The sequence below is a fragment of the Bombina bombina genome, chromosome 5, assembly GCF_027579735.1.
Source record: "Bombina bombina isolate aBomBom1 chromosome 5, aBomBom1.pri, whole genome shotgun sequence".
NCBI lineage: Eukaryota > Metazoa > Chordata > Amphibia > Anura > Bombinatoridae > Bombina > Bombina bombina.
The window spans coordinates 61,001,823-61,029,674 of record NC_069503.1 but is presented as its reverse complement, the minus strand read 5'-3'; the positions used below and the strand labels follow the sequence as shown (position 1 = coordinate 61,029,674).

At 40.0% G+C, this 27,852-nt stretch overlaps 1 protein-coding gene across 1 annotated transcript in view; it reads right to left on the bottom strand.

Annotated features, from left to right (window-relative positions):
* The window catches only part of LOC128659855 (oocyte zinc finger protein XlCOF6), a 153,284-nt gene extending 140,081 nt beyond the window's left edge, over positions 1 to 13,203 (bottom strand). The window contains exon 1 of the mRNA XM_053713429.1: positions 13,095 to 13,203. Within this exon, the coding sequence (XP_053569404.1) occupies positions 13,095 to 13,113 (19 nt within the window). The 5' untranslated portion in view covers positions 13,114 to 13,203. The remainder of the gene's footprint in view (positions 1 to 13,094) is intronic.
* Between the last annotated feature and the right edge of the window lie 14,649 nt (positions 13,204 to 27,852).

Below are 27,852 nucleotides of genomic sequence, written 5' to 3'. Positions count from 1 at the left end.
AGGGTGGGTCTCATGGACTCTTGCCAATATGAAAGAAATGGATTTATCAGGTAAATTCTTACATAAATTATGTTTTCTTTCATGTAATTGGAAAGAGTCCATGAGCTAGTGACGTTTGGGACAGCAAATACCCAAGATGTGGAACTCCACGCAAGAGTCACTAGAGAGGGAGGGATAAAAATAAAGACAGCCAATTCCGCTGAAAAATTAATCCACAACCCAAATCAAAAATTGTAATCTTTATAATGAAAAAAACTGAAATTATAAGCAGAAGAATCAAACTGAAACAGCTGCTTGAAGTACTTTTCTACCAAAAACTGCTTCTGAAGAAGAGAAAACATCAAAATGGTAGAATTTAGTAAAAGTATGCAAAGAAGACCAAGTTGCTGCTTTGCAAATCTGATCAACAGAAGCTTAATTCTTAAAAGCCCAGGAAGTGGAAACTGACCTAGTAGAATGAGCCATAATCCTCTGAGGTAGGGATTTACCCGACACCAAATAAGCATGATGAATCAAAAGCTTTAACCAAGATGCCAAAGAAATGTCAGAAGCCTTCTGACCTTTCCTAGAACCAGAAAAGATAACAAATAGACTAGAAGCAAAAGAAAGAGATTCAAGAGATCCAATTGTAGAAGAATCAAATGGCTTTATTAAAGGATAAAATCCTAAGGTATACCAGCACGGTAACAGAGAGACAGCTGGCCCTACTAGTTTTGGCGGTGTGCCGTAATCTAAGACCTGCTATGTATTTACAAGTGGGTGTTTAAAAGTAACTCTCTACACAATCATTGGCTACAGGGGGGTTAGAAAATACCACTCCCCCTTAACCCTTGCCTGGGTGGAAAAGCATGGAGGGAATTATCAACATAGATGTAAACAAATGTAATATAATACATAAGTTAAAATACATACATTGATAAGAGTCAAATTAATTAGAAAAGGGGGGGGGAGAAAAGTTTTAACATTAATAATCAACAGCTAGAGCTGCATGTCATATAAGAAAATAACAATAGTTTTGTTACCAGAAATGGATTAAATATATACAAATATGTACAATAGTTGAATAAATCAATAGCGAGCAAAATAAACAAATTGAAAATTTTTGAAGTATACAGTTGATGTATATACAATTCATTCAGCAAGACAAGAAAACATTATAACATAGACAACTACAGAGCCTGGTTATGCTAGAAGACCAATACAAAAGGTGCAGTCTAGTGAAAGAAATTCCTCAAATGTAGTGGTACATCATGGGGTACTAGAGATAAACCATTGAAGTTATAAACATAAGAGAGACAAAAATAAGACTTCTCAAATATGAATATCTAGGTACCCACATATTTACCAATACAGGAACAATCAAAATACAATGCATAAGCAATATATATTTAATCAAAGCTAATAACCAAAAAAGCCCTAACAGTATGAATATGGAGACATGAGATTGGACCTAAACCAACATAATGTAATGTGGTATTTATCTTGATTATAAAAAAATTTGCCCCGTCATATGCTAACATATTTATGGGATGGCTAGAGACCAACTTTGTCTATGCAGATAGAAACCCCTTCATCCACCATATACGATTGTATAAACGTTTCATTGACAATTTGATTATTATTTGGTCCTCTGATGGGAAATCGGCTGAGGAGTTCACAGAATTCCTGAACATAAGTGACAATGGAGTGAAATTCACCCATGAATGGCAGAAATCAGAAATTCACTTTCTGCATGTTAACCTAAGGGGAGACACTGACACTGGCACTATCATATCCAATTTGTATCGAAAAACCATTGCAGGAAATACCCTTTTACATCACAAAAGCGCCCACCCTAAACATGTTTTTAAGGGTATCACTAAAGGGCAGCTACTTAGGGCTAAAAGGATCTGCAATAGGGAATCCGATTACAAAAAGGAGAGCCAAGAGATAAAAAATAGGTTACTTGAAAGAGGGTACAACCAATTTTTGGTTGATAACGTCTTGGATGAAGTAACCAAAACTAAAAGAGGTGATGTCCTTCAGAAAAGCATACTTACAAAGTCTGATCACAAAACTGAAAATTGTACACTCTTTATCACTAAGTATTCAACGGAATTCTACGAGATCTGTAGAATTCTCAAGAAATACTTTCCCATGTTATATGGGGACAAACAACTAAAAACAGTAGTGGAGAGAGGATTCAAATGTGTTTACTCCAGAAATGTCACATTAGGAAACATCCTATCTCCAAGTCAAATACCACAGAAAACTAGGCCCACCACTTGGCTCTCTGTAAATGGGACCTATAAGTGTGGGGTCTCAAGATGCAAGGCCTGTGATTTCATCACAGAAGGTAGAAATTTCTACTCTTGTGTTACCAACTATACGTATGAAACAAAGGGTTGCATAAAATGCTCAACTAATTATGTAGTTTATGTTATTGAATGTGTTTGTCACAAACTACAGTATGTGGGCATGACGTCTCGAGACATCCGTACCAGAGTACGGGAACACTTGGGCTATATTAGGAACGAAAAGACATGTTCAGAACTAGCCAGACATTTTATTGAAATTCATCATGGAGATGTCAGATCTTTCAAGTGGCGGGCAATTGAGGCCATTAGGAGACCATCTAGAGGTGGGGACAAAGATGCTATTTTAGCACGCCAGGAAGCATTCTGGATTTTCAGACTCCGCACTCAGGTCCCTAATGGCTTCAATTCGGAATTTGATCTGATCAATCACTGGTGCTGAATATAGCATTATTGCTTTTTCATCTATTGTATAGTCAACATCTACACTGGTAAACAACATTCAGAATATTTAAGGCATTCACACATTTTTTGACAAACCCAATCCCTAATTTTTTATAATCAAGATAAATACCACATTACATTATGTTGGTTTAGGTCCAATCTCATGTCTCCATATTCATACTGTTAGGGCTTTTTTGGTTATTAGCTTTGATTAAATATATATTGTTTATGCATTGTATTTTGATTGTTCCTGTATTGGTAAATATGTGGGTACCTAGATATTCATATTTGAGAAGTCTTATTTTTGTCTCTCTTATGTTTATAACTTCAATGGTTTATCTCTAGTACCCCATGATGTACCACTACATTTGAGGAATTTCTTTCACTAGACTGCACCTTTTGTATTGGTCTTCTAGCATAACCAGGCTCTGTAGTTGTCTATGCTATAATGTTTTCTTGTCTTGCTGAATGGATTGTATATACATCAACTGTATACTTCAAAAATTTTCAATTTGTTTATTTTGCTCGCTATTGATTTATTCAACTATTGTACATATCTGTATATATTTAATCCATTTCTGGTAACAAAACTATTGTTATTTTCTTATATGACATGCAGCTCTAGCTGTTGATTATTAATGTTAAAACTTTTCCCCCCCCCCCCCCTTTTCTAATTAATTTTACTCTTATCAATGTATGTATTTTAACTTATGTATTATATTACATTTGTTTACATCTATGTTGATAATTCCCTCCATGCTTTTCCACCCAGGCAAGGGTTAAGGGGGAGTGGTATTTTCTAACCCCCCTGTAGCCAATGATTGTGTAGAGAGTTACTTTTAAACACCCACTTGTAAATACACAGCAGGTCTTAGATTACGGCACAACGCCGAAACTAGTAGGGCCAGCTGTCTCTCTGTTACCGTGCTGGTATACCTTAGGATTTTATCCTTTAATAAAGCCATTTGATTCTTCTACAATTGGATCTCTTGAATCTCTTTCTTTTGCTTATATTTACGGACTACAAGGAGTCCGTTTACTCTCAAGAGCCCACAGAGCCTCTACTCCTATTGGTTTTTTACCTGCCGTTCAGTGTTCCCCCTTGTGAGAGCTGAAGATTCGACCGGCGCCGGAGCGATCTGATTGGATAAGCCCCACACACCCCCTCTCGGCATGTTCCGATGATGACGTCAGACGCCCAGAAGACTTGGGTGGCGCTTAGAGGAAGGCACGTCTAGTGTATAATTCCGCACAGGAGTTGCGGTTCACCGGGATGACGAAACCTGTGACCTGGAAGCTGTCATCACGTCTAGAGTGAAACTTACAAGTGAAGCTGACTATCAGTGGGGTGAGTGTAGAGGCTTATACCCTCTGTCTTTTCTTCTCATATCGATTGAATGTGAATTAGCTCCACCAGCGCTGAGATAATGGACTTGTGCTCTCCATGGGGATAACACACATAACATATATACTTCAGGTTCTTATTTTGGAGTACTTACATAGCCATCACTTTGAGTTACAGTGACTGTGAACCCTGGGGAATATTACTGTGCTCTTGCAAATAGACTAGAAGTCTTCCTGAAATCTTTAGTAGCTTCCATATAATATTTCAAAGCTCTTACCACATCCAAAGAATGTAAAGATCTCTCCTGAGAATTCTTAGGATTAGGACAACAATTTCTCTACTAATGTTGTTGGAGTTCACAACTTTAGGTACAAATTTAAACGAAGTCCGCAAAACGCCTTATCCTGATGAAAAATGAGAAAAGGAGACTCACAAGAAAGAGCAGATAATTCAGAAACTCTTCTAGCAGAAGAGATGGCCAAAAGGAACAATACTTTCCAAGAAAGTAATTTAATGTCCAGAGAATGCATAGTGTTACAAACTGCTGTTTGTAACTGGCCCTTTAAATGAAAAATTGCCCTGCTTCCCTGGATTTTGGAGAAGCCTATTTGCCAGCCTCCTTCCACATGACTATGGCCCCTGGAAGATTGTGCCCCTGAGGACATATTGACTTTTGTTGGGTGTGTGTGGCCCTTTAAGAACCATCTGGGGACATATTGTGACTTTGATGAACAATGCCCCTTTAAGACTATGTCCCCAGACCTGTGAAATGACTTGTCCCTGGCTTTCTCCCACTTGGTTCAGTTTCATTGTGTGCCATTAAGAGTTAAATTTTGTTCAGCTTCAAGAAACCTATTCTAAATACAAGTCTGCTGGGATTAGCTCTAATTAGGTTTAGTGATCAACTTTCCCATTGTCTAATCAGACTAGTATTGATAAGGTGGACTGCATTGTTTTATTGTGTGTAATGTTATCTGCTGAAGTAAATGTTGTGGCCTGTCAAAGGGAGTGTCTCTCTATCTAATATCAAATGTGTGATGGGGGATTTTATGCCTCCCCCTGAGAGTGTCCTGTTTGCATGTAACCTGAATAAAAGCAGGCTGTGTGCTCCAGCACATCAGACCTATGTTGACCCTCTAACTTGAAGCTTTGACTCATGTTTGTAGGATACAGCTTATAATAACTACAGGGATTGCTATGCTCTTCATACTCCCTTAGCTACAGGGATTGCTACAGAAGGAAGAGGTTTGCCTACTGGAGCCTGGTCGTAGGTCCAGGGCGCAGAGCAGACGGCGAGATACCAGCCCAGCAGCGGTGGTTCATATAGTCTGCATTACTGATGGTGGCTACGCAGTAGTTATAGTGTCCACGGTGCTGCTGCTCCTTTGGTGAGCGCTAGGAGCATCCTTTTCTACGGTCCAACTTCCAGCCAGCCTGGAGGCAACCGTAACATTTGGCGGCAGTGGTGGGATTGGCGTCCTAGCGCAAGGAGCAGCACCACAACAGCACTGGTATCGTAGGAGAGTAATTGAGGGCAACGCTAGCCACTGCGCAGCGTCCCTACCTACAGCAGCATGGAGCTGACAAGATACTGGTCAGAACCATGTGAAGAGCACCTCAACCGGATCCGTCGCTATGAGGGCGCGGATTTCGTTCCAGAGGTAAAGAGGCGGCTAGTCCGATATGGTCCAGACCCTGCGCAGGAGGTAGTCAGTCGCATCATCCGGGAATTGGATACGGAGAACAAAGCGGCACGAGCCTTTGAGCGCCAACTGTGGAGTTTGAGGGTATGGACACCTGGTCTCTCTCCCCAGCCGCAGCATGTTCCACAGGGAGAGGAGAGCAGCGACCTCCCTCCCCAGCGGCAGTATACTGTGCAGAGGGAAGAGACAACCGGTCTCCTTCCCCAACCCCAACCAGAGATACCAGAGGCAGCAGGCCTCATAGACTGGTCCTGGGAGGACCCCCAGCAGGCAGGTGGAGATGGGACCGCAGTCTCTCTACCGGCCCTACAGGGATGCTGGGCAGGCGGCCCAGATCCCCAGCGACAGACCCAGCTACAGGGAGGGGAGAGCATCGACCTCCCTCCCCAGCCGGAGTGTGCCTTCCAGGGAGAGGAGACAACCGGTCTCTCTCCCCAGCCGCAGCATGTTCCACAGGAAGCGGAGAGCATCGACCTCCCTTCCCAACGGCCGCCGGAGTATCAGGAGGAGGAGGTAAGCCAATCTCCCCCTCCCCAGCTAACTCCTAACTTGGGCCCAGGGTTAACAGTGGAGATGTTGGCCCCCACTGACCCCCACGTTCCCTTTGCCACCGGGCAGGACTATGCCCCAATTCCCCCAGCAGAAGAGCTGGCATCAGGACAGAGCGCTGCTGGCCTCTGCCCTACAGACCTTGTCCTTGTTACAGAACTGACCTGCAAACCCCTCACCCCAGCAGAAGTGCTGGCACCAGGGCAGAGTGCGGCTGGCCTCTGCCCCCCAAGTACCATCAGCTATTTGCCCAGCTGCGCCAGGAAGGCCGAGGATGCTGCACTTTCATCCTGCAACCTGGAACTTACAGGCCAGTACTACGTATTGTGGGGGGGCTACTTTGCTGCTAGCGATTATTTGTGGGTGGGTTGCGAGACTAACTTGGGCACTGACCGGCAGAAGGTCAGGTGCCTGGTTAGTCTCCCTCCAAAAGGGGAGATATGTTACAAACTGCTGTTTGTAACTGGCCCTTTAAATGAAAAATTGCCCTGCTTCCCTGGATTTTGGAGAAGCCTATTTGCCAGCCTCCTTCCACATGACTATGGCCCCTGGAAGATTGTGCCCCTGAGGACATATTGACTTTTGTTGGGTGTGTGTGGCCCTTTAAGAACCATCTGGGGACATATTGTGACTTTGATGAACAATGCCCCTTTAAGACTATGTCCCCAGACCTGTGAAATGACTTGTCCCTGGCTTTCTCCCACTTGGTTCAGTTTCATTGTGTGCCATTAAGAGTTAAATTTTGTTCAGCTTCAAGAAACCTATTCTAAATACAAGTCTGCTGGGATTAGCTCTAATTAGGTTTAGTGATCAACTTTCCCATTGTCTAATCAGACTAGTATTGATAAGGTGGACTGCATTGTTTTATTGTGTGTAATGTTATCTGCTGAAGTAAATGTTGTGGCCTGTCAAAGGGAGTGTCTCTCTATCTAATATCAAATGTGTGATGGGGGATTTTATGCCTCCCCCTGAGAGTGTCCTGTTTGCATGTAACCTGAATAAAAGCAGGCTGTGTGCTCCAGCACATCAGACCTATGTTGACCCTCTAACTTGAAGCTTTGACTCATGTTTGTAGGATACAGCTTATAATAACTACAGGGATTGCTATGCTCTTCATACTCCCTTAGCTACAGGGATTGCTACAGAAGGAAGAGGTTTGCCTACTGGAGCCTGGTCGTAGGTCCAGGGCGCAGAGCAGACGGCGAGATACCAGCCCAGCAGCGGTGGTTCATATAGTCTGCATTACTGATGGTGGCTACGCAGTAGTTATAGTGTCCACGGTGCTGCTGCTCCTTTGGTGAGCGCTAGGAGCATCCTTTTCTACGGTCCAACTTCCAGCCAGCCTGGAGGCAACCGTAACACATAGGTTCAAACGGAGGACACTGTAAAGCTTTCAAAACCAAATTAAGACTCCAAGGAGGAGAGATTGATTTAATGACAGGCTTGATACGAACCAAAGCCTGTACAAAACAATGAATATCAGGAAGTTTAGCAATTTTCTGTGGAAAAGAACAGAAAGAGCAGAGATTTGTCCTTTCAAGGAACTTGCAGACAAACACTTATCTAAACCATCCTGAAGAAACTGTAAAATTCTAGGAATTCTAAAAGAATGCCAAGAGAATTTATGAGAAGAGCACCATGAAATGTAAGTCTTCCAAACTCGGTAATAAATCTTTCTTGACACAGATTTACGAGCCTGCAACATAGTATTAATCACTGAGTCAGAGAAACCTCTATGACTAAGAACTAAGCATTCAATCTCCATACCTTCAAATTTAAGGATTTGAGATCCTGATGGAAAAACAGGCCTTGAGATAGAAGGTCTGGTCTTAACGGAAGTGGCCATGGTTGGCAACTGGACATCCAAACAAGATCCGCATACCAAAACCTGTGTGGCCATGCTGGAGCCACCAGCAGTACAAACGAACGCTCCATTATGATTTTGGAAATCACTCTTGGAAGAAGAACTAGAGGTGGAAAAATATAAGCAGGTTGATAATTCCAAGGAAGTGTCAACGCATCCACCTGAGGATCCCTGGACAGATACCTGGGAAGTTTCCTGTTTAGATGAGAAGCCATCAGATCTATTTCTGGAAGCCCCCACATCTGAACAATCTGAAAAAAACACATCTGGGTGAAGAGACCACTCTCCCGGATGTAAAGTCTGACGACTGAGATAATTCGCTTCCCAATTGTCTATACCTGGGATATGGACCGCAGAAATTAGACAGGAGCTGGATTCCGCCCAAGCAAGTATCTGAGATACTTCTTTCATAGCTTGAGGACTGTGAGTCCCACCCAGATGATTGACATACGCCATGGTTGTGACATTGTCTGTCTGAAAACTAATAAACGGTTCTCTCTTCAGTAGAGGACAAAACTGAAGAGCTCTGAGAATCGCATAGAGTTCCAAAATATTGATTGGTAATCTCGCCTCTTGAGATTTCCAAACCCCCTGTGCTGTCAGAGATCCCCAGACAGCTCCCCAACCTGAAAGACTCACATCTGTTGTGATCACAGTCCAGGTTGGAAAAACAAAAGAGGCCCCTTGAACTAAACGATGGTGATCTAACCACCAAGTCAGAGATAGTCGAACATTGGGATTTAAGGATATTAATTGTGATATTTGTATAATCCCTGCACCATTGGTTCAGCATACAAAGCTGAAGAGGTCTCATGTGAAAACGAGCAAAGGGGATCGCGTCCGATGCTGCAGTCATGAGACCTAAAACCTCCATGCACATAGCTACTGGAATGATTGAAACTGAAGGTTCCGACAAGCTGCAGCCAATTTCAGACGTCTCTTGTCTGTTAGAGACAAAGTCATGGATTCTGAATCTATTGGGAAACCTAAAAAGGTTACCCTTGTCTGAGGAATCAAAGAACTTTTTGGTAAATTGATCCTCCAACCATGTCTTTGAAGAAACAGCACTAGTTGATTCGTGTGAGATTCTGCAGAACGTAAAGACTGAGCAAGTACCAAGATATCGTCCAAATAAGGAAACACCGCAATACCCCACTCTCTGATTACAGAGAGAAGGGCACCGAGAACCTTTGAAAAGATCCTTGGAGCTGTCGTTAGGCCAAAAGGAAGAGCAACAAATTAGTAATGCTTGTCTAGAAAATAGAATCTCAGGAACTGATAGTGATCTGGATGAATCGGAATATGAAGATATGCATCCTGTAAGTCTATTGTGGACATATAATGCCCTTGCTGAACAAAAGGCAGAATAGTCCTTATAGTCACCATTTTGAATGTTGGTATTCTTACATAACTATTCAAAAATTTTAGATCCAGAACAGGTCTGAAAGAATTCTCCTTCTTTGGGACAATGAACAGATTAGAATAAAACCCCAGACCCGTTCCTGAAAAGGAACTGGCACAATTACCCCAGATAACTCCAGGTCTGAAACACACTTCAGGAAAGCCTGAGCTTTTTCTGGGTTCACTGGAATGCGTGAGAGAAAGAAACTTCTCACAGGCGGTCTTACTTTGAAACGTATTCTGTACCCCTGAGAGACAATGTTCTGAATCCAATGATTTTGGACTGAATTGATCCAAACATCCTTGAAAAATCTTAGTCTGCCCCCTACTAGCTGAGCTGGAATGAGCGCTGCACACCTTCATGCGGACTTGGGGGCTGATTTAGATCTTTTAAATGGCTTGGATTTATTCCAGACTGAAGAAGGCTTCCAACTGGAAACCGTTCCCTTAGGGGAAGGATCAGGTTTCTGCAAAAAAGCTCCCTTCACCCCCAGTGACAGTTGAAATAATTGAATCCAACTGAGAACCAAATAATTTATTACCTTGGAAAGAGAGAGATAGCAACGTTGATTTAGAAGTCATATCAGCATTCCAAGATTTAAGCCATAAAGCTCTTCTAGCTAATATAGCTAAAGACATATATCTAACATCAATTCTAATGATATCAAAAATGGCATCACAAATGAAATTATTAGCATGTTGAATTAACTTAACAATGCTATACACATTATGATCTGGTACTTTGTTGCGCTAAGGTTTCCAACCAAAAAGTTGAAGCAGCTGCAACATCAGCCAAAGAAATAGCAGGCCTAAGAAGATGACCTGAACATAAATAAGCCTTCCTTAGATAAGATTGAAGTTTTTTAAAGATCTAAAAGGATCTTTAAAAGAAGTACTATCTGCCGTAGGAATAGTAGTACGCTTTGCAAGAGTAGAGATGGCCCCATCAACTTTGGGAATCTTTTTCCAAAACTCCAATCTATCAGTCAGCGAAGGATACAGTTTCTTAAACCTTGAAGGAGTAGTAAAAGAAGTACCCAGTCTATTCCATTCCCTAGAAATCACATCTGAGATAGAATCAGGAACTGGAAAAACCTCAGGAATAACTACATGAGGTTTAAAAACCGAATTTAAACGTTTACTAGTTTTAATATCAAGAGGATTAGTCTCCTCCATATCTAATGCAATCAACACCTCTTTTAATAAGGAACGAATATACTCCATTTTAAACAAATATGAAGATTTGTCAGTGTCAATATCTGAGGCAGAATCTTCTGAACCAGATAGATCCTCATCAGAGATAGATAAATCAGAATGTTGTCGGTCATTTAAAAATTCATCAATTTTATGAGAAGTTTTAAAAGACCTTTTACGTTTATTAGAAGGCGATATGACAGATAAAGCCTTCCGAATGGAATTACAAACAAATTCTCTCACATTAACAGGAATAACCTGAACATTAGATGTTGAAGGACCAGCAACAGTTAATGGACTACTACTAATGGAAATATTGTCTGCATGTAAAAGTTTGTCATGACAACTATCACAAACTACAGCCGGAGGAACAATTACCACAAGTTTACAACAAATGCACTTAGCTTTGGTAGAACCGACATCAAGCAGCACGATTCCAATAGTAGATTCTGAGACAGAGTCAGTTTGAGACATCTTGCAATATGTAAGAGAAAAAATAACATATAAAGCAAAATTATCAATTTCCTTACATGACAGTTTCAGGAATGGGAAAGAAATGCAAAACAAAATAAGCCTCTGAAAACCAGAAGCAAAAAGAAATGAAGTCTTAAATAATGTCAAAAGTTTGGCGCCAAGTATGACGCCCACAACTGACAAAATATTTTTTGGCGCCAAAAATGTATGCAACAAACACGAGCGTCATAGATGACGCAACTACGTGAAAAAACTTGGCGCCAACAAAGTCACTGGAAATGACGAAATTACGTCAACAAACTTAATTCTCGCGCAAAAAAAAGTCTTGCGCCAAGAATGACGCAATAAATTATAGCATTTTGCACTCCCGCAAGCCTAACAGCCCGCAATTTAGAAAAGAGAGTCAATTTGAAAAATTCAGGTAAGAATTTTTTATTTTTTTTTATATGCATTTCCCAAATATGAAACGGACAGTCTGCAAAAAGGAAATATACTGATAAACCTGAATCATGGCAAATATAAGTACAAACATATATTTAGAACTTTAAATATAAAGTGCCAAACCATAGCTGAGAGTGTCTTAAATAAAGGAAACATACTTACCAAAAGACACTCATCTACATAAAGTAGATAGCCAGACCAGTACTGAAACGAGAATCAGCAATCAGCAGAGGTAATGGTATATAAGAGTATATTGTCGATCTGAAAAGGGAGGTAAGAGATGAATCTCTACGACCGATAACAGAGAACCTATGAAATAGATCCCCGTTAGGATGACCATTGTATTCAATAGGTAATACTCCCTTCACATCCCTCTGTCATTCACTGCACTCTGAGAGGAACCAGGCTTCAAAAAAGCTGAGAAGCGCATATCAACGTAGAAATCTTAGCACAAACTTACTTCACCACCTCCATAGGAGGCAAAGTTTGTAAAACTGAATTGTGGGTATGGTGGGGGGTGTATTTATAGGCATTTTGAGGTTTGGGAAACTTTGCCCTTCCTGGTCGGATTGTATATCCCATACGTCACTAGCTCATGGACTCTTGCCAATTACATGAAAGAAATCCTATTTATTTACACTCCATAAAATGTCTACTATTTTGTGTTAATTTTTTAATTGAGTAACATGTAAATCAACAACAAAAGACAAATAATGTAAATATTTCTTCATCATAATAAAATAAAACACGGATTACTGATAAAAACAAGGTATAGGTCTCCATTAAAAAATGTACATGTGGATAATGTTCTCAGCCAGGGAATAAGTACACCTGTATTCTGGGCAAGAGAGGTGGCATCCTACATTCCCATTTAACATTGCACAAGCAACTGCACATACAGCCCTGCCTGGCTTATGCTCAACCAGTTGGGGGAAAATATGATGTCTTAATCATCACAAAGTAATAATTAGTGAGAGATATTTTGAAAGGCTAAGGAGGCTAAGGAGCAGTGATCTTATGATGCTTCTTAGCTTGAGGTTGCAGTTGTTTTATTTATAGAATCAGCCAAAAAATGTATTAGTTTTAATAATACTCAATGTTGAATTAAACACACAAATCAGTGGCGGTTCTGGGGTGGGGAACGCTCACTGGGGGAGCTGTGGATGTCTCACAAATAGGAACAAGGTAGGCTTAAGTGTAGTTATGGGAGTTCCATGAGCTGGGTCAGGGCAGAGGAAGATGGAGTTGCAGGTGATCTGAGAGCTGGTGTTGACACAAATGTTCTTAAAGATGCCGATATAAATATAATAGTTTATATTTGTTTAATGAGTGATCTATTCTATTTTCCCAGTAATTAAAGTCAGCATAATATCTATTTTACTCACCTAACACATATGAGTTCATGCTGATAACCGGCTCCAATGTCTGTGCTCAGGAAGAAGGTTCCCTTATTCACTCCAGTTGCATCAATACCTGATATCTCTCAGTGTCTGTAAAAAGTATATTAAATGGTTTAGACAGATAATAATAAATAATGGTTCTGATTAACTGTATGTATGGTATAATTAAAGGCACGCATAACAAATCATGTGATACAGATCAGCTGTTTAGGTTATTACATATGTGCTATTGATTCAGCACAAGCATTTAGTACAGTTAGCTCTGTGGGTGTTACAGTTGCACATTAAATATTTATCTTTCCAAAACTTTAAAATATAAGCTCAGGAGTAGACAATCTACTTATAAGTGGGACATACTACAGCTTTACAAATATATTATAATCATTTTTAATATAATTTATAAGAAAGAGCTGCACTTACACAACAATATTGCTGAAAAAGAAATGTTGAATAAGAGTTGTTTAAGTGTAAGTTAAATTGAATACTACAGTATTGGAATTGTACTTCCTACTAATCTTCACTGTCAGACATTTGTATTCACTAAAAAGGGCTGGATTACAAGTGGCGCTGTAAAATGCATTTTTGCAATCGTGAAAATTCGCTATAGTTAATCTTTTTGTGCTTGTCGAGTTGAGCTCGTATTACAAGTTAAAAATGTTTTATTTTGCGCAAGCATTAACCAGACTAGCGCAAAAATTATCGCATGCATGTATTCCCCCATAGAAGTTAATGGAGAATAAAAAAGTGGGAAAAAAATCATAACACCCGACTATTGCATAAACGTAATCCCATTTTTGCATTTCCCGTAGAAGTCAATAGAGAAAAAAAACCTAACACCCATCGTGCAAACAATGTAGCATATTCGTGTTAGCAAATGAAAATACATAGTTAAAACCTTTATTAAACATGAATATTGCATACATATGTTTTATCCTGCTTTCATCTACATAATGGCAAAGGGATCTAATGCACTTATATTTATGTCTATACAGTGGGTACTAAAAATAATCACCCCTTGAAATGAATTACATTTTGTTGCTTTGCAGCCTGAAAGACAGACAGTTTTTGTTTATCCAGTTGTAATTACTCAGTGCAACTTATAACATCCAAGTGAAAGATATAAACACCAACATGGTTGAAGGAGAAAAAGGTGAATGTCCTTGCATGACCTAGTCAGAGCCCAGACTTAAACCCCATTGGATATCTGTGGCATGACTTGAAAACTGCAGTCCACAAACGGTCACCATTAAATGTAACGGAACTGGAGCAGTTCTGCAAAGAAGAGAGGGCAAATATTGCACAGTCTAGATGTGTAAAGTTAGTAGAGACAAATTCCAACAGACTAAAGACTGTAATTAAACAAATGTGGTTAAAAAAAACCCACTGACACAAGGGAGTGATCCTTTTTCCAACTCAGTGATTCTGTTCTTGAATTGTCTTAATTTTTGCCTGATATGTTGGTGTTTTATCTTTCACTTGGATGTTATAAGTTGCACTGAGTAATTACAACTGGATAAACAAAAACTGTCTGTCTTTAATCACATTTTGTGCAGCCTGAAATATTTTCATGGGGTGTGATTCTTTTCAATACCCACTGTATGTATATGTTTGTACAGAAGTCCTTTTGTGGCTTTTTTTTTTCTTTCTAACACCCAAGTCCTCCTATCTTTGCTCCTTAATAACTTTTGTGTGCAATACAAATAATCATTAGTTATTTGTTAATATGAGTGTAATTGTACTTTGTAATGTATTTTTGAAGCGCTTTGTACAACTTTTTTGTTAAGAAAACAGTAAATCACAGCTCTGAGATTGCGGTAAAGATTGAAGCGTAAATAGCGCAATCGTATTTGTAATACAAGCTCAATGGTAAGTAGGTGTAAATGATCACGATAACACTAGCACAAGCATTTGCATCTCACTTGTAATATAGCCCAAAATGTGTACCAAAAACCACACAGAAATCATGATAACAATACAGATCAATACGCAGGAATACTATATAAATAAATCCCACTGAAAGGGGGGTTTGGGAGAGACAGGCACTAAAATGCTCATTTTTAATTGTTATCTAGGACAGCGATAAGAAAGGGAAGCCGTTGTGTTTAGATCGATTGATAACATAATGAGATATGATCTCTCATCAAGCTCAGCCCATTTAAAGGGATCATTAAGTATAGAATAACAAAATCAACAGATGCATAGTTACAATACAATGCAATAAAACATACTATGAATTTCTAAAGAGCAGTAGATTTATTTATGACATTTTGTTCTGCACCTGTATCTTGTGACAGAGATCAGCCAATAACAGACTCATATTTGTACATAATATAAACTCTTGCACATAACAAGTAGAAGCTAATGCCTCATAATGTGTCTTTTAAAAACACTGTGAAATTTGATAATGGAAATAAATTTTAAACAGCAAACAGCTATTTTATATAAAAAAATAAACCTAAAGGGGAAACAAAATTTATGCTTACCTGATAAACTTATTTCTTTCTTGACACGGTGAGTCCACGGATCATCTAATTACTATTGGGAATATCACTCCTGCCCAGCAGGAGGCGGCAAAGAGCACCACAGCAAAGCTGTTAAATATCACCTCCCTTCCCTCCAACCCCGGTCATTTGACCAAAGTAAAGAAGAGAAAGGAAGCAACAAGGTGCAGAGGTGCCTGAAGTTTTAAACTTCCCTGTCATCAAAACCAGGGCGGGCCGTGGACTCATTGTGTCAAGAAATAAATAAATTTATCAGGTAAGCATAAATTTTGATTTCTTTCTAATGACATGGTGAGTCCACGGATCATCTAATTACTATTGGGAATCAATACCCAAGCTAGAGGACACAGATGATAAGGGAGGGACAAGAAAGGCACCACTGCTTGAAGAACTTTTCTCCCAAAGGAAGCCTCAGCCAAGGCAAAAGTATCAAATTTATAGAATTTTTAAAAAGTGTGTAGAGAGGTTGCAGCCTTGCACATCTGTTCGACAGAAGCTTCATTTTTGAATGCCCTTGTAGAATGAGCCGTAACCTTCTCAGGAGACTGCTGTCCAGCAGTTTCATAGGCAAAGCGAATTATACCCTTCAGCCACAAAGAAAGAAGTAGATGTAGCTTTCTGCCCCTTACGTTTGCTAGAGAAAACTACAAACAGAGCAGAAGACTGACGAAAATCCTTAGTCGCCTGAAAATAGAATTTTTGAGCACGAACCACGTCTAGGTTGTGCAGAAGACGTTCCTTATGAGAAGAAGGATTAGGACATAAAGGAACAACAATCTCCTGATTAATGTTCTGATGTGAAACCACTTTAGGAAGAAAACCTAATTTAGTACGTAAAACAACCTTATCCGAATGAAAAATAAGATATGGAGACTCATGTTGTAAAGTTGAGAGCTCTGAGACTCTACGAGCAGAAGAAATAGCAACAAGAAACAAAACCTTCCAAGATAACAACTTAATATCTAAGGAATGCATAGGCTCAAATGGAGCCTGCTGAAGAACCTTAAGAACAAGATTAAGACTCCAGGGAGGAGTAACAGGTTTGAACACAGGCCTGATTCTGACCAAGGCCTAACAGAACGATTAAACATCTGGTACCTCTGCCAGATGTTTATGTAACAAAATAGACAAGGCAGAAATTTGACCTTTCCAGGAACTTGCCGATAGACCCTTCTCCAAACCTTCTTGGAGAAAAGATAAAATCCTAGGAATCTGAACTCTACTCCAAGAGTAGCATTTGGATTCACACCAATACAGATATTTTCGCCAAATCTTATGGTAAATTTTCCTGGTAACAGGCTTGCGAGACTGAATCATAGTCTCAATGACCAAATCCGAAAAACCACGCTTAGATAAAATTAAGCGTTCAATCTCCAAGCAGTCAGCTTCAGAGAAACTAGATTTGGATGAAGGAAGGGCCCTTGAAGTAGAAAGTCCCTTATTAGAGGAAGTTTCCAAGGAGGGAGAGAGGACATCTCCACTAGGTCTGCATAACAAATTCTGCGAGGCCACGCCGGAGCAATGAGAATCAGCTACGCCCTCTCTTGCTTGATCTGAGCAAAGGAGAGTGAACGGAGGAAATGGGTATGCAAGACTGAAATTACAAGGAACTGCCAGAGCATCTATCATAACCGCCTGAGGGTCCCTGGACCTTGACCCATACCTTGGGAGTTTGGCATTCTGATGAGATGCCATGAGATCTAGATCTGGCTGTCCCTATTTGAGAATGAAGTTGGAGAACACATCCGGATGTAATTCCCATTCCCCCAGGTGAAAGGTCTGTCTGCTCAGAAAATCAGCTTCCCAATTGTCCACTCCTGGAATGTGGATCGCAGATACACAACAGTTGGTGGTCTCCGCCCACTGAATAATCTTGGACACCTCTTTCATGGCCAAAGAACGCAGAGTTCCACCCTGATGGTTGATGTAAGCCACTAAGGTTATGTTGTCTGACTGAAATCTGATAAACCGGGCAGAAGCTAACTGAGGCCAGGCCAGAAGAGCATTGAAGATGCTCTTAGCTCTAGAATGTTTATGGGGAGAACAGATTCTTCCCGAGTCCATATCCCCATAGCCCTTAGAAGGCCTCAGACTGCTCCCCAACCTATCAGACTGGCGTCCGTAGTCACTATCACCCAGGTAGGTCTGCAAAAACAGTTTCCCTGGGAGAGATGACAACCACCAAGGAAGAGAATCTCTTGTCATCTGATCCAAATGAATTCACAGAGACAGATCCGCATAATCCCTGTTCCACTGTCTGAGCATGCATAACTGCAGAGGTCTGAGATGGAAACCAGCAAAAGGAATAATATCCATGGCGGCAACGATCAGACCAATTACCTCCATATATTGAGCCACTGATGGCTGAGGAGAGGACTGAAGAGAAAGACAAGAATTGAAAATCTTGGATTTTCTGACCTATGTCAGAAATATTTTCATCAGAACGGAATCTATTATGGTTCCCAAGAAGACTACTCTTGTAGATGGAATTAAGGAACTCTTTTCCAGATTCACCTTCCAACCGTGAGAGCGCAGGAAGGATAAAAGCATCTACGTGTGGGAGTTTGCTAGTTGAAAAGACTGGGTCTGAACCAGAATGTCATCCAGATAAGGCGCCACTGCAATACCCTGTAACCGGAGATCCCAGAACCTCTGAAAAAATTCTGGGAGCTGTAACAATTCCGAAAGGAAGAGCCACAAACTGGAAGTGTTTGTACACAAAGGCAAATCTTAGAAACTTGTGATGATCCCTGTGGATGGGAACATGAAGGTACGCATCCATTAAATCTACTGTTGTCATAAATTGACCCTCTTGGGGGGGCGGAGCCGACCGCCAAGCAGAACAGACGCTTTCATGCAGAGCTCCTCAAACTAACGCTATTTTAAGCGGTTAATTACCATTATGCCTCAAACAAATACTTGGTTTTTACTCCCATACACATACCCGGCCAAGTGGCCCTTGAACCAGCTTACTTGGTGAAGATTTTAGAGAGGACGCTCAGATATAAGGCTCTGGTATGAAGCAGCCCTGAACCATAGAAGAAAGAAGCCGCCATTTTAGGCTATAAACTTTTTTTACTCTGAGACGGAGGAATTCGCATCACTATCATACCGCAAGCCGCAGTCACACAATTCAACAGGGGGGGGGGGGGGGGGCTGGACCTGCAACCAGACCCTCCCTACTCTTAATCCAAGCGCACTTGCCTTATCTAGTGAATCCTTTGCAGCTCAGGGCTGCTGAACCCCCCCCTTCTTCCCGCGCTGGGGTCTGAGAGGAGAGCTACGGAAGAAACATGGCTTTGGTCGTCAGGAAGGAGGAACCGCTGCAGCATAGACCTAACGTACACTACATTGATCTCCAACAGAGCTTTCGGCACTCATAGATCTGGCCCAATTCATGCCGCAAGCCCGGGCGATTCCACAGCAGAGAAGCATTGAAGTTCTCTTAGACCGGAATAAAAAGAGCTATGTGGGGGATAGAGAAATACCTGCTACACATCACGACTCAGAGATAGTGAGTATGTCACTTCATGATGAGTCTCTGAACTCCGGGACATTCTCTGGCTACCGCCCTATGACTGAGTTATTCTCGAAAGCTGCTAATACTGGGACATATATTGCTTCCCCTCGGGCATCCTCCAGACAAGACTCAGAGAAGTTACTCAAAGGGGACCCATTGCAATAAAAGTCAGAGTACGGTTCAGAGCACGGGCTTACCCAGGAACTCCCCACCTTCCTGTCAGTGTATAAGTATAACCTGGGGGAATTAAGGAACCAACTTTATGTTTTAGTTATATGCTGCCCTGCCTCATCCAGAACGGGCGTAGGTTGAAAGTTTGTACCCACATATATAGAGCTTACTGGGTACAGGCCTGTTTGCTGACAATTTTCCTCTAATATGCCTTGATCCTCCTTCCTTTAGTAAGCGTGCTACAGGACTTGAAACTGCAAGTAAGATAATTCAGAAGGGAGACCTAACGCCTCAAACTCATAGTGGGAACTGTTAAGTCATGTCATAAGATATGAAACTATTATATTTATGAAGTCTATTTGATGGATGCCCAGATAATAGTTGCAGGTTACTCATGTTCATTTAGAAGATTTATTTTTATGTTTTACATAAGCCTCTAGGGTCTAGCAATCATTAGTTTCTTATGTTATCTTCCTGTCTGCTTTGTCTTTTTTTGAATTGGTCAGTTGTTTTTGACTAAAACTAAAATATATTCTTATGGGCCATTTTACATAGACGGGCTCGTCACATACTATGTTAGGCTTCAGGAGTCAAACTTGTTTAACTTATCCTTACTCTGTCTCATTTAGATATATTGACTGCACAACACATGAATATTGTCCTTAACTAAAGTTTGCTTTTATAATATATGCCTAGAGGCCTGGTTATTGCTGAATATCTACACTGTTCCTTACCTATAAGCCTCAGCAAAAACCACCATATTTGAGGTGAAAGAATATTAGCAAGCTCCCAGCCCCTTATATCCCAAGCAGATACCCAGAGTACTCACTAGACTCAAATCTCCCTGTTTTCACCACCTACATCTCATTTAGTCCAATTTATTATAGCTCCGCCTCCCCCCCCATTTCCCCCTTTATACTGGGTTCTTTACCCATTCTTCTTTACCCAAGCGGCTCTTGTCCGCTGAAATCTTGCCCTTCTCTCACATTACTCTTATTAATTATATCTCTTCATTGACACAGATCTTTTGAATACTCCAAAGTTGTACTATATTACTATATTATCACTCTGTATTCACTATAGTTTACAGAGAATGGCCCTCTTGGCTTAACTCTCCACAAAACAGAGATATAGTTATCTCAATTCATACTCATAATTTTCCTCATACCAGTAAAATGAGACCTTATATTTATACCCGAGAAACTCCACCTCTATACTTCTCAGCAAATGAAGAACTATGTATGTGTTAAGTGTAAGAACAAATTATTGCACCACTGTCTAAGACTGATTGTTTACCTTCCTATGTTTGTAATTTTTGTGCACATACTCATGTGGAGTTGTACTACTTTATTTTCTCTTGTTTGTCTCAATAAAATATTTTGAAAAAAAAATAAAAAAAAATTGACCCTCTTGAACAAAAGGAAGAATGGAACAAATAAATTCCACTTTGAAGGACGGTACTCTGAGGAATTTGTTTAGACTTTTGAGATCCAAGATTGGTCTGAAGGTTCCCTTTTTCTTAGGAACCACAGATTGGAGTAAAATCCCAGACCCTGCTCCTGTACTGGAACAGGAACTATCACCCCCATTTTGGATAGATCCAGAACACAACTTAAGAACTCCTCTCTCTTTATCTGGTCGACAGATAATCTTGAGAGAAGAAATCTGCCCCAGGGGGGAAAGGTCTTGAATTCTAGTTTGTATCCCTGGGACATGATGTCTATCACCCAAGGATCCTAAACATCCCAAACCCAAGCCTGAGCGGAAAAGGAAAGTCTGCCCCCACAAGATCCATTCCCGGTTCAGGGGCAGACCCTTCATGCTGACTTTAAATCATTAGCAGGCTTCTTGGATTGCTTCCCCTTATTCCAAGATTGGTTGTGTCTCCAGGAAGGCTTGGACTGTTCCTGTCTTGTAGTGGGAGAGGAAGGTTTACCCTTGAAGTTTCAAAAGAAATGAAAATTACTCTGATGTCCCTTCTGCTTATTTCTCTAATCCTGAGTGAGGAAATGTCCTTTTCCTCCTGTAATGTCAGAAATAATCTCAGCCAAGGCTGGAGCAAACAAGGTCTTACCCTTGTAAGGAATAACCAAAAGCTTAGACTTAATCTTGAAAGAATTCACAGCACCAAATTTTATAAACCAAACTTTGGAGTTTATTGTAGTGGGTACAAACAAATGCAACATTTCGGGAGCAATTCCCTTAATCATGCATAGAGTTCACAGATGTGCAATGAACCTTTATAGGGAAATACTTAACCCTTCACAAACTTAGAACAGTTCCTAATAGTATAGCGCCACCTGGCTGACATCATACAATAGTACATTCTATTACAAACAAATTGCTTTATTTCTATACCATCCCCTTATTATTAAATCATTCTAATGTACAAAACTTATAAAAAAATATAAAATACCTATACTGGACAGAGGCCACTAAAATCAATGATTTGCCACCTAAGTTGGCTTATGCTGTTCCCAGCTTCTAAAAAGTGACTGGATACTGGGGCATTTCGATCTCCACAATGAATATTAGACCTGGGCGGACTCATCCTATCTCTCACCTTTCTGGTCATCTCCCCCAAGTAAATTCTTGAACAGGGACATTTTATTAGGTAGATGACATAGGATGAGTCACACGTGTAATGTTCCCTAATCCTAAACTTTCTACCTGTTAAAGGATGCAGAAAATATTTACCTTTAATTAATGCATTGCAGCTGGCACATCCCAAACAAGGGAAAGTGCCTGTGTTTTTAGATGTTATATAGGTTTGACTCAGTACTTTCCTAGAGCCCACATCACTCTTTACTAACATATCCTTTAAATTAGGTACCCTCCTGTAGGCCATCATATGGAGATCTTTAAAGGCTATGATGTCAGGATTACAATCCCTAAGAATGTTCCAATGTTTGTATATGATCCTAGAGATATCCTTACTGTAGGGGTTATGTTGAGTGACACAAACTATGCTCTGTGACTGTTTTTCTTATCTATTTTTATGAGGTACTTCTTCTAGAACCCTTCTTCTCTCTTCATTCCACATAGAGCCTGGATATCCTCTATTCTCAAACTTCATAGCCATTTCTATCAACCTCTGTTCCGCTAAAGAATTATCAGTTACTATTCTTTTAACTCTCAGCATCTGGCTGCGTGGAAGAGAATTCTATAGTCGATCAGTGTGATAACTATCATACGCTAATAATGTGTTTCTGTCAGTTGGTTTCCTATGAATATCTACATTTAACAAACCCTTTGAATTTCTGTATATTACAGTATCTAAAAATGCAATACTTTCCTCACTGAAGGAAACAGTAAATTTCACTTCATTAACTGCATTGTTAAGCTGTTCAACAAAAGGAGAGAAGGGTACCAATGTCACCCCACCACACGCCAAACACATCATCTATGAAGCGCCACCAGACTGCTCCATAAAGTTTAAATAGTACATTTTCATATACAACCTTCTCTTCAATTTGTCCTATGAATAGGTTGGCATATGATGGGACGACATTGGAGCCCATTGCTGTTCCCTTTATCTGTTCATACCAGTCATCTGCAAAAAGAAAATAATTATGATATAGCACAATTCTCATCAATTCCTCTATAAACTGTAGTTGAGGTTCACAATATATACCAGTGCTTTTCAAAGCACACATGCTAGATCCTATTCCATTTTCGTGGTTGATGACTGTGTACAAACTACACACATCTAGAGTAAATAGAATATATTTAGTATTTTGCATAGGGAGATCTTTGAGTTTACCCAAAAAGTCACTGGTATCTTTAATATAGGATGTTAACTTCAGGACTTCTGGTTGCAGCAATTTATCTAAATATGTGGCAATGTTAGTAAACATAGATTTGACCCCAGCCACAATAGGGCGTCCTGGGGGTCTATATAATCTTTTATGTACTTTCGGTACCGTATAAAAGATGGGGGTCTTTGGCCATTCTATAAATAGATAATCAGAAAGAGATTTATCAATAGTATTTCTTAACAATGCCTTATCCAAAATACTCCTGATCTCATTTTATAGTTTAAATACCGGATTTCCATTCAAGATTCTATATATGGTGGTATGGTTTTAACCGACTCTAAATCTCTGCTACATAAAGATCATTCTCCAATAGTACAGTGGCACCCCCCTTGTCGGCCCTTCTGATGGTAACCTCTTTATATTTTAAACCCCTAATAGCAGTACGTTGATCCCTAGACAAATTTGGCTTATATTTCTTGGACTGATGTTTCACTTTTTCCTTTAACTTATCCAAATCAAATTTAACCAATTTTGTGAAGGTTTCAACACTGCTGTTGCTGGCAGGGGGAACAAAGGTGTTTTTTTATGCAAACCAGTTGCCTTTAAATTCAATTTCCCTTTAACAGACTTTGCAGAAACATTGTGTGTCACATTTACTAAATCTTTATGTGCAAAGAAAGCTTTCAATTTTAAGGTTCTAAAGAATCTAAGCATATCCTTATCCAGCTCAAACAGATCAATGTCCTTAATGGGGCAAAAAGTCAATCCCTTATTTAAAAGTGTGTTTTCACTCTCAGTCAATGGTATATTAAACACATTAATGATATTTTTTACTTGCTGTTGAACGTTTTCTTCCCGTTGGCCTCTTTCGATGGTTGTTTGTGGCGTACCGCATCCTTTTCGGTGCTTGTGGCCACTGGAGGAATCTGAGCTGTTTGCTCCTTCCCTTGTCACCTGTGTATGACGTCCACGTCCGCAACCATACCTCCAAACCCTGAAACCAGCTGGTCTCTGTGTCCAATCCGAGCCTTCAGAGCGCCATCTATAGACCTTGCCTTGCTGATAATCCAGTTCATCTCTAAGAAACTTTGATCTTTTGCGATCCTGGATTTCCTTTTTTAGGGCAGCAATCTTATCATCTGCCTCTTTGATCTTCTTTTCAAAATCTTCAACGGGTAAGATTTGTCTTAAAGGGCACAATCTAGGCCAAAATAAACTTTCATGATTCAGATAGGGCATGTAATTTTAAACAGTTTTCCAATTTACTTTTATCATCAATTTTGCTTTGTTCTCTTGGTATTCTTAGTTGAAAGCTTAACCTAGGAGGTTCATATGCTAATTTCTTAGACCTTGAAGGCCACCTCTTTTCAGAATGCATTTTTTCACCACTAGAGGGTGTTAGTTCACGTATTTCATATAGATAACACTGTGCTCGTGCAGGTGAAGTTATCTGGGAGCAGGCACTGATTGGCTAGCCTGCAAGTCTGTCTAAAGAACTGAAATAAAGGGGCAGTTTGCAGAGGCTTAGATACAAGGTAATCACGGAGGTAAAAAGTATATTAATATAACTGTGCTGGTTATGCAAAACTGGGGAATGGGTAATAAAGGGATTATTTATCTTTTAAAACAATAACAATTCTGGTGTAAACGGTCCCTTTAACTCCTCTTTACCCTGGTCAATTAATACTTGTTTTTCTACCTCCTGTTGCAGCATGTCAACTGTGAGTACCATAAGACCATAGGAACACTTATTTAATATGGCCTCAAATTTATTGCAATATTCTGTGTGATCCTTCAATAGTGTGGGTTTAGTATTCATCCGAAGACCCCTTGGGATACGTTTCACATGAAAATATTCTGCTAATGTTATTGCATGGAGTTCCCATGTCATATTTCTCCTACTTAGCTTTTCATATTCATTTGTGTTTCTCTCCACAGGGGCTTCCTTAAGAAATTCTCTTGACCCTCTTATTAACGTGGTTATTCTTGCAGCATCCATCTCAGTATAGGTAAAAGTTATTGTACCATCCGTTTTTGGCAATTTATCCATTATTGTTAAGTTTCAACAGGTATAGGTGCAGGTATGTGATGCAGTCCAAAAAATGCAAACAGCACCAAACAATTCATTATCCGCACCTTTTCTTGTGTTTCTTGTTGTCAGTGGAACAGAGGAGACTGCTTTCCTCTCCAATATCCAAATCTTGAAAGAATCCACAGCACCAAAATTTTATAAACCAAACTTAGGAGTTTATTGTAGTGGGTAGAAACAAATACAACGTTTTGGGAGCAATTCCCTTAACGACCGAGGACATGCAGGGTACGTCCTCAAAAAAAAAAAAAGACAGTTAATGCCTGAGGACGTACCCTGCACGTCCTCGATCTGGAAACGATCCAGCTAGCTTCCAGCTGCTTTCCGGTTATTGCAGTGATGCCTCAATATCGAGGCATCCTGCAATAACCATTTTTAGCCATCCGATGCAGAGAGAGCCACTCTGTGGCCCTCTCTGCACCAGACATCGATGGCGGGTGGCGGCCATCGATGGCCCTTGTGATGCGGAGGGAGGCGGGATCGGGGGCGTGCATGGGGAGGGAGCAGGGAGAGATGCTAAAAAAAATAAAAAATATTCAAAGATACCTTTTATTTTAGTACTGGCAGACTTTCTGCCAGTACTTAAGATGGCTGGGACATTTGTGGGGTGGGGGAGGGAAGGGAGCTGTTGGGAGGGATCAGGGGTGTGATGTGTCAGGTGGGAGGCTGATCTCTACACTAAAGCTAAAATTAACCCTTCAAGCTCCCTACAAACTACCTACTTAACCCCTTCACTGCTAGCCATAATACACGTGTGATGCGCAGCAGCATTCCTTCTAATTACCAAAAAGCAACGCCAAAGCCATATATGTTTGCTATTTCTGAACAAAGGGGATCCTAGAGAAGCATTTACAACCATTTGTGCCACAATTGCACAAGCTGTTTGTAAATAATTTTAGTGAGAAACCTAAAGTTTGTGAAAAAGTGAACAATTTTTTTTATTTGAACGCTTTTGGCGGTGAAATGGGGGCATGAAATATACCAAAATGGGCCTAGATCAATACTTTGGGTTGTCTACTACACTACATTAAAGCTAAAATTAACCCTACAAGCTCCCTAATTAACCCCTTCACTGCTGGGCATAATACACGTGTGGTGCGCAGTGGCATTTAGCGGCCTTCTAATTACCAAAAAGCAACAGCAAAGCCATACATGTCTGCTATTTCTGAAGAAAGGGGATCCCGGAGAAGCATTTACAACCATTTGTGCCATAATTGCACAAGCTATTTGTAAATAATTTCAGTGACAAACCTAAAATTGTGAAAAATGTAACGTTATTTTTTTAATTTGATCGCATTTGGCGGTGCAAAGGTGGCATGAAATGGGCCTAGATCAATACTTGGGGTTGTCTACTACACTACAGCTAAAATTAACCCTAGAAGCTCCCTACATGCTCCCTAATTAACCCATTTAGCGGCCTAATTTTAATTTTAGTGAGAAACCTAAAGTTTGTGAAAAAGTGAAAAAACATTTTTTATTTGATCGCTTTTGGAGGTGAAATGGTGGCATGAAATATACCAAAATGGGCCTAGATCAATACTTTGGGTTGTCTACTACACTACATTAAAGCTAAAATTAACCCTACAAGCTCCCTAATTAACCCATTCACTGCTGGGCATAATACACGTGTGGTGCGCAGTGGCATTTAGCAGCCTTCGAATTACCAAAAAGCAAAGCCAAAGCCATATATGTTTGCTATTTCTGAACAAAGGGGATCCCAGAGAAGCATTTACAACCATTTATGCCATAATTGCATAAGTTGTTTGTAAATAATTTCAGTGAGAAACCTAAAGTTTGTGAAAAAATTTGTGAAAAAGTTAACATTTTTATTATTTGATCGCATTTGGCGGTGAAATGGTGGCATGAAATATGCCAAAATGGGTCTAGATCAATACTTTGGGATGTCTTCTAAAAAAAAAAAAAAATATATACATGTCAAGGTATATTCAGGGATTCCTGACAGATATCAGTGTTCCAATGTAACTAGCGCTAATTTTGAAAAAAAGTGGTTTGGAAATAGCAAAGTGCTACTTGTATTTATTGCCCTATAACTTGCAAAAAAAGCAAAGAACATGTAAACATTGCGTATTTCTAAACTCAGGACAAAATTTAGAAACTATGTAGCATGGGTGTTTTTTGGTGGTTGTAGATGTGTAAGAGATTTTGGGGGTCAAAGTTAGAAAAAGTGTGTGTTTTTCCATTTTTTCATCATATTTTGTATTTTTTTATAGCAAATTATAAGATATGATGAAAATAATGGTAGATTTTGAAAGTCCATTTAATGGCGAGAAAAACAGTATATAATGTGTGGGTACAGTAAATGAGTAAGAGGAAAATTACAGCTAAACATAAACACCGCAAAAATGTTAAAATAGCCTTGGTCCCAAACGGACAGAAAATGGAAAAGTGCTGTGGTCATTAAGGGGCTAATCATGCATAGAGTTCACAGGTGTGCACTGAACCTTTACAGGGAAATATTTAACCCTTCACACACTTATAACAGTTCCTAATAGTATAGTGCCACCTGGCTGACATCATACAATAGTCCATTCTATTACAAACAAATTGCTTTATTTCTATAGTTACCATCCCCTTATTATTAAATCATTCTAATGTGCAAAACCTATAAAAAATATAAGTGAGTGCACACCTGTGAACTCTATGCATGATTAAGGGTATTGCTCCCAAAACGTTGCATTTGTTT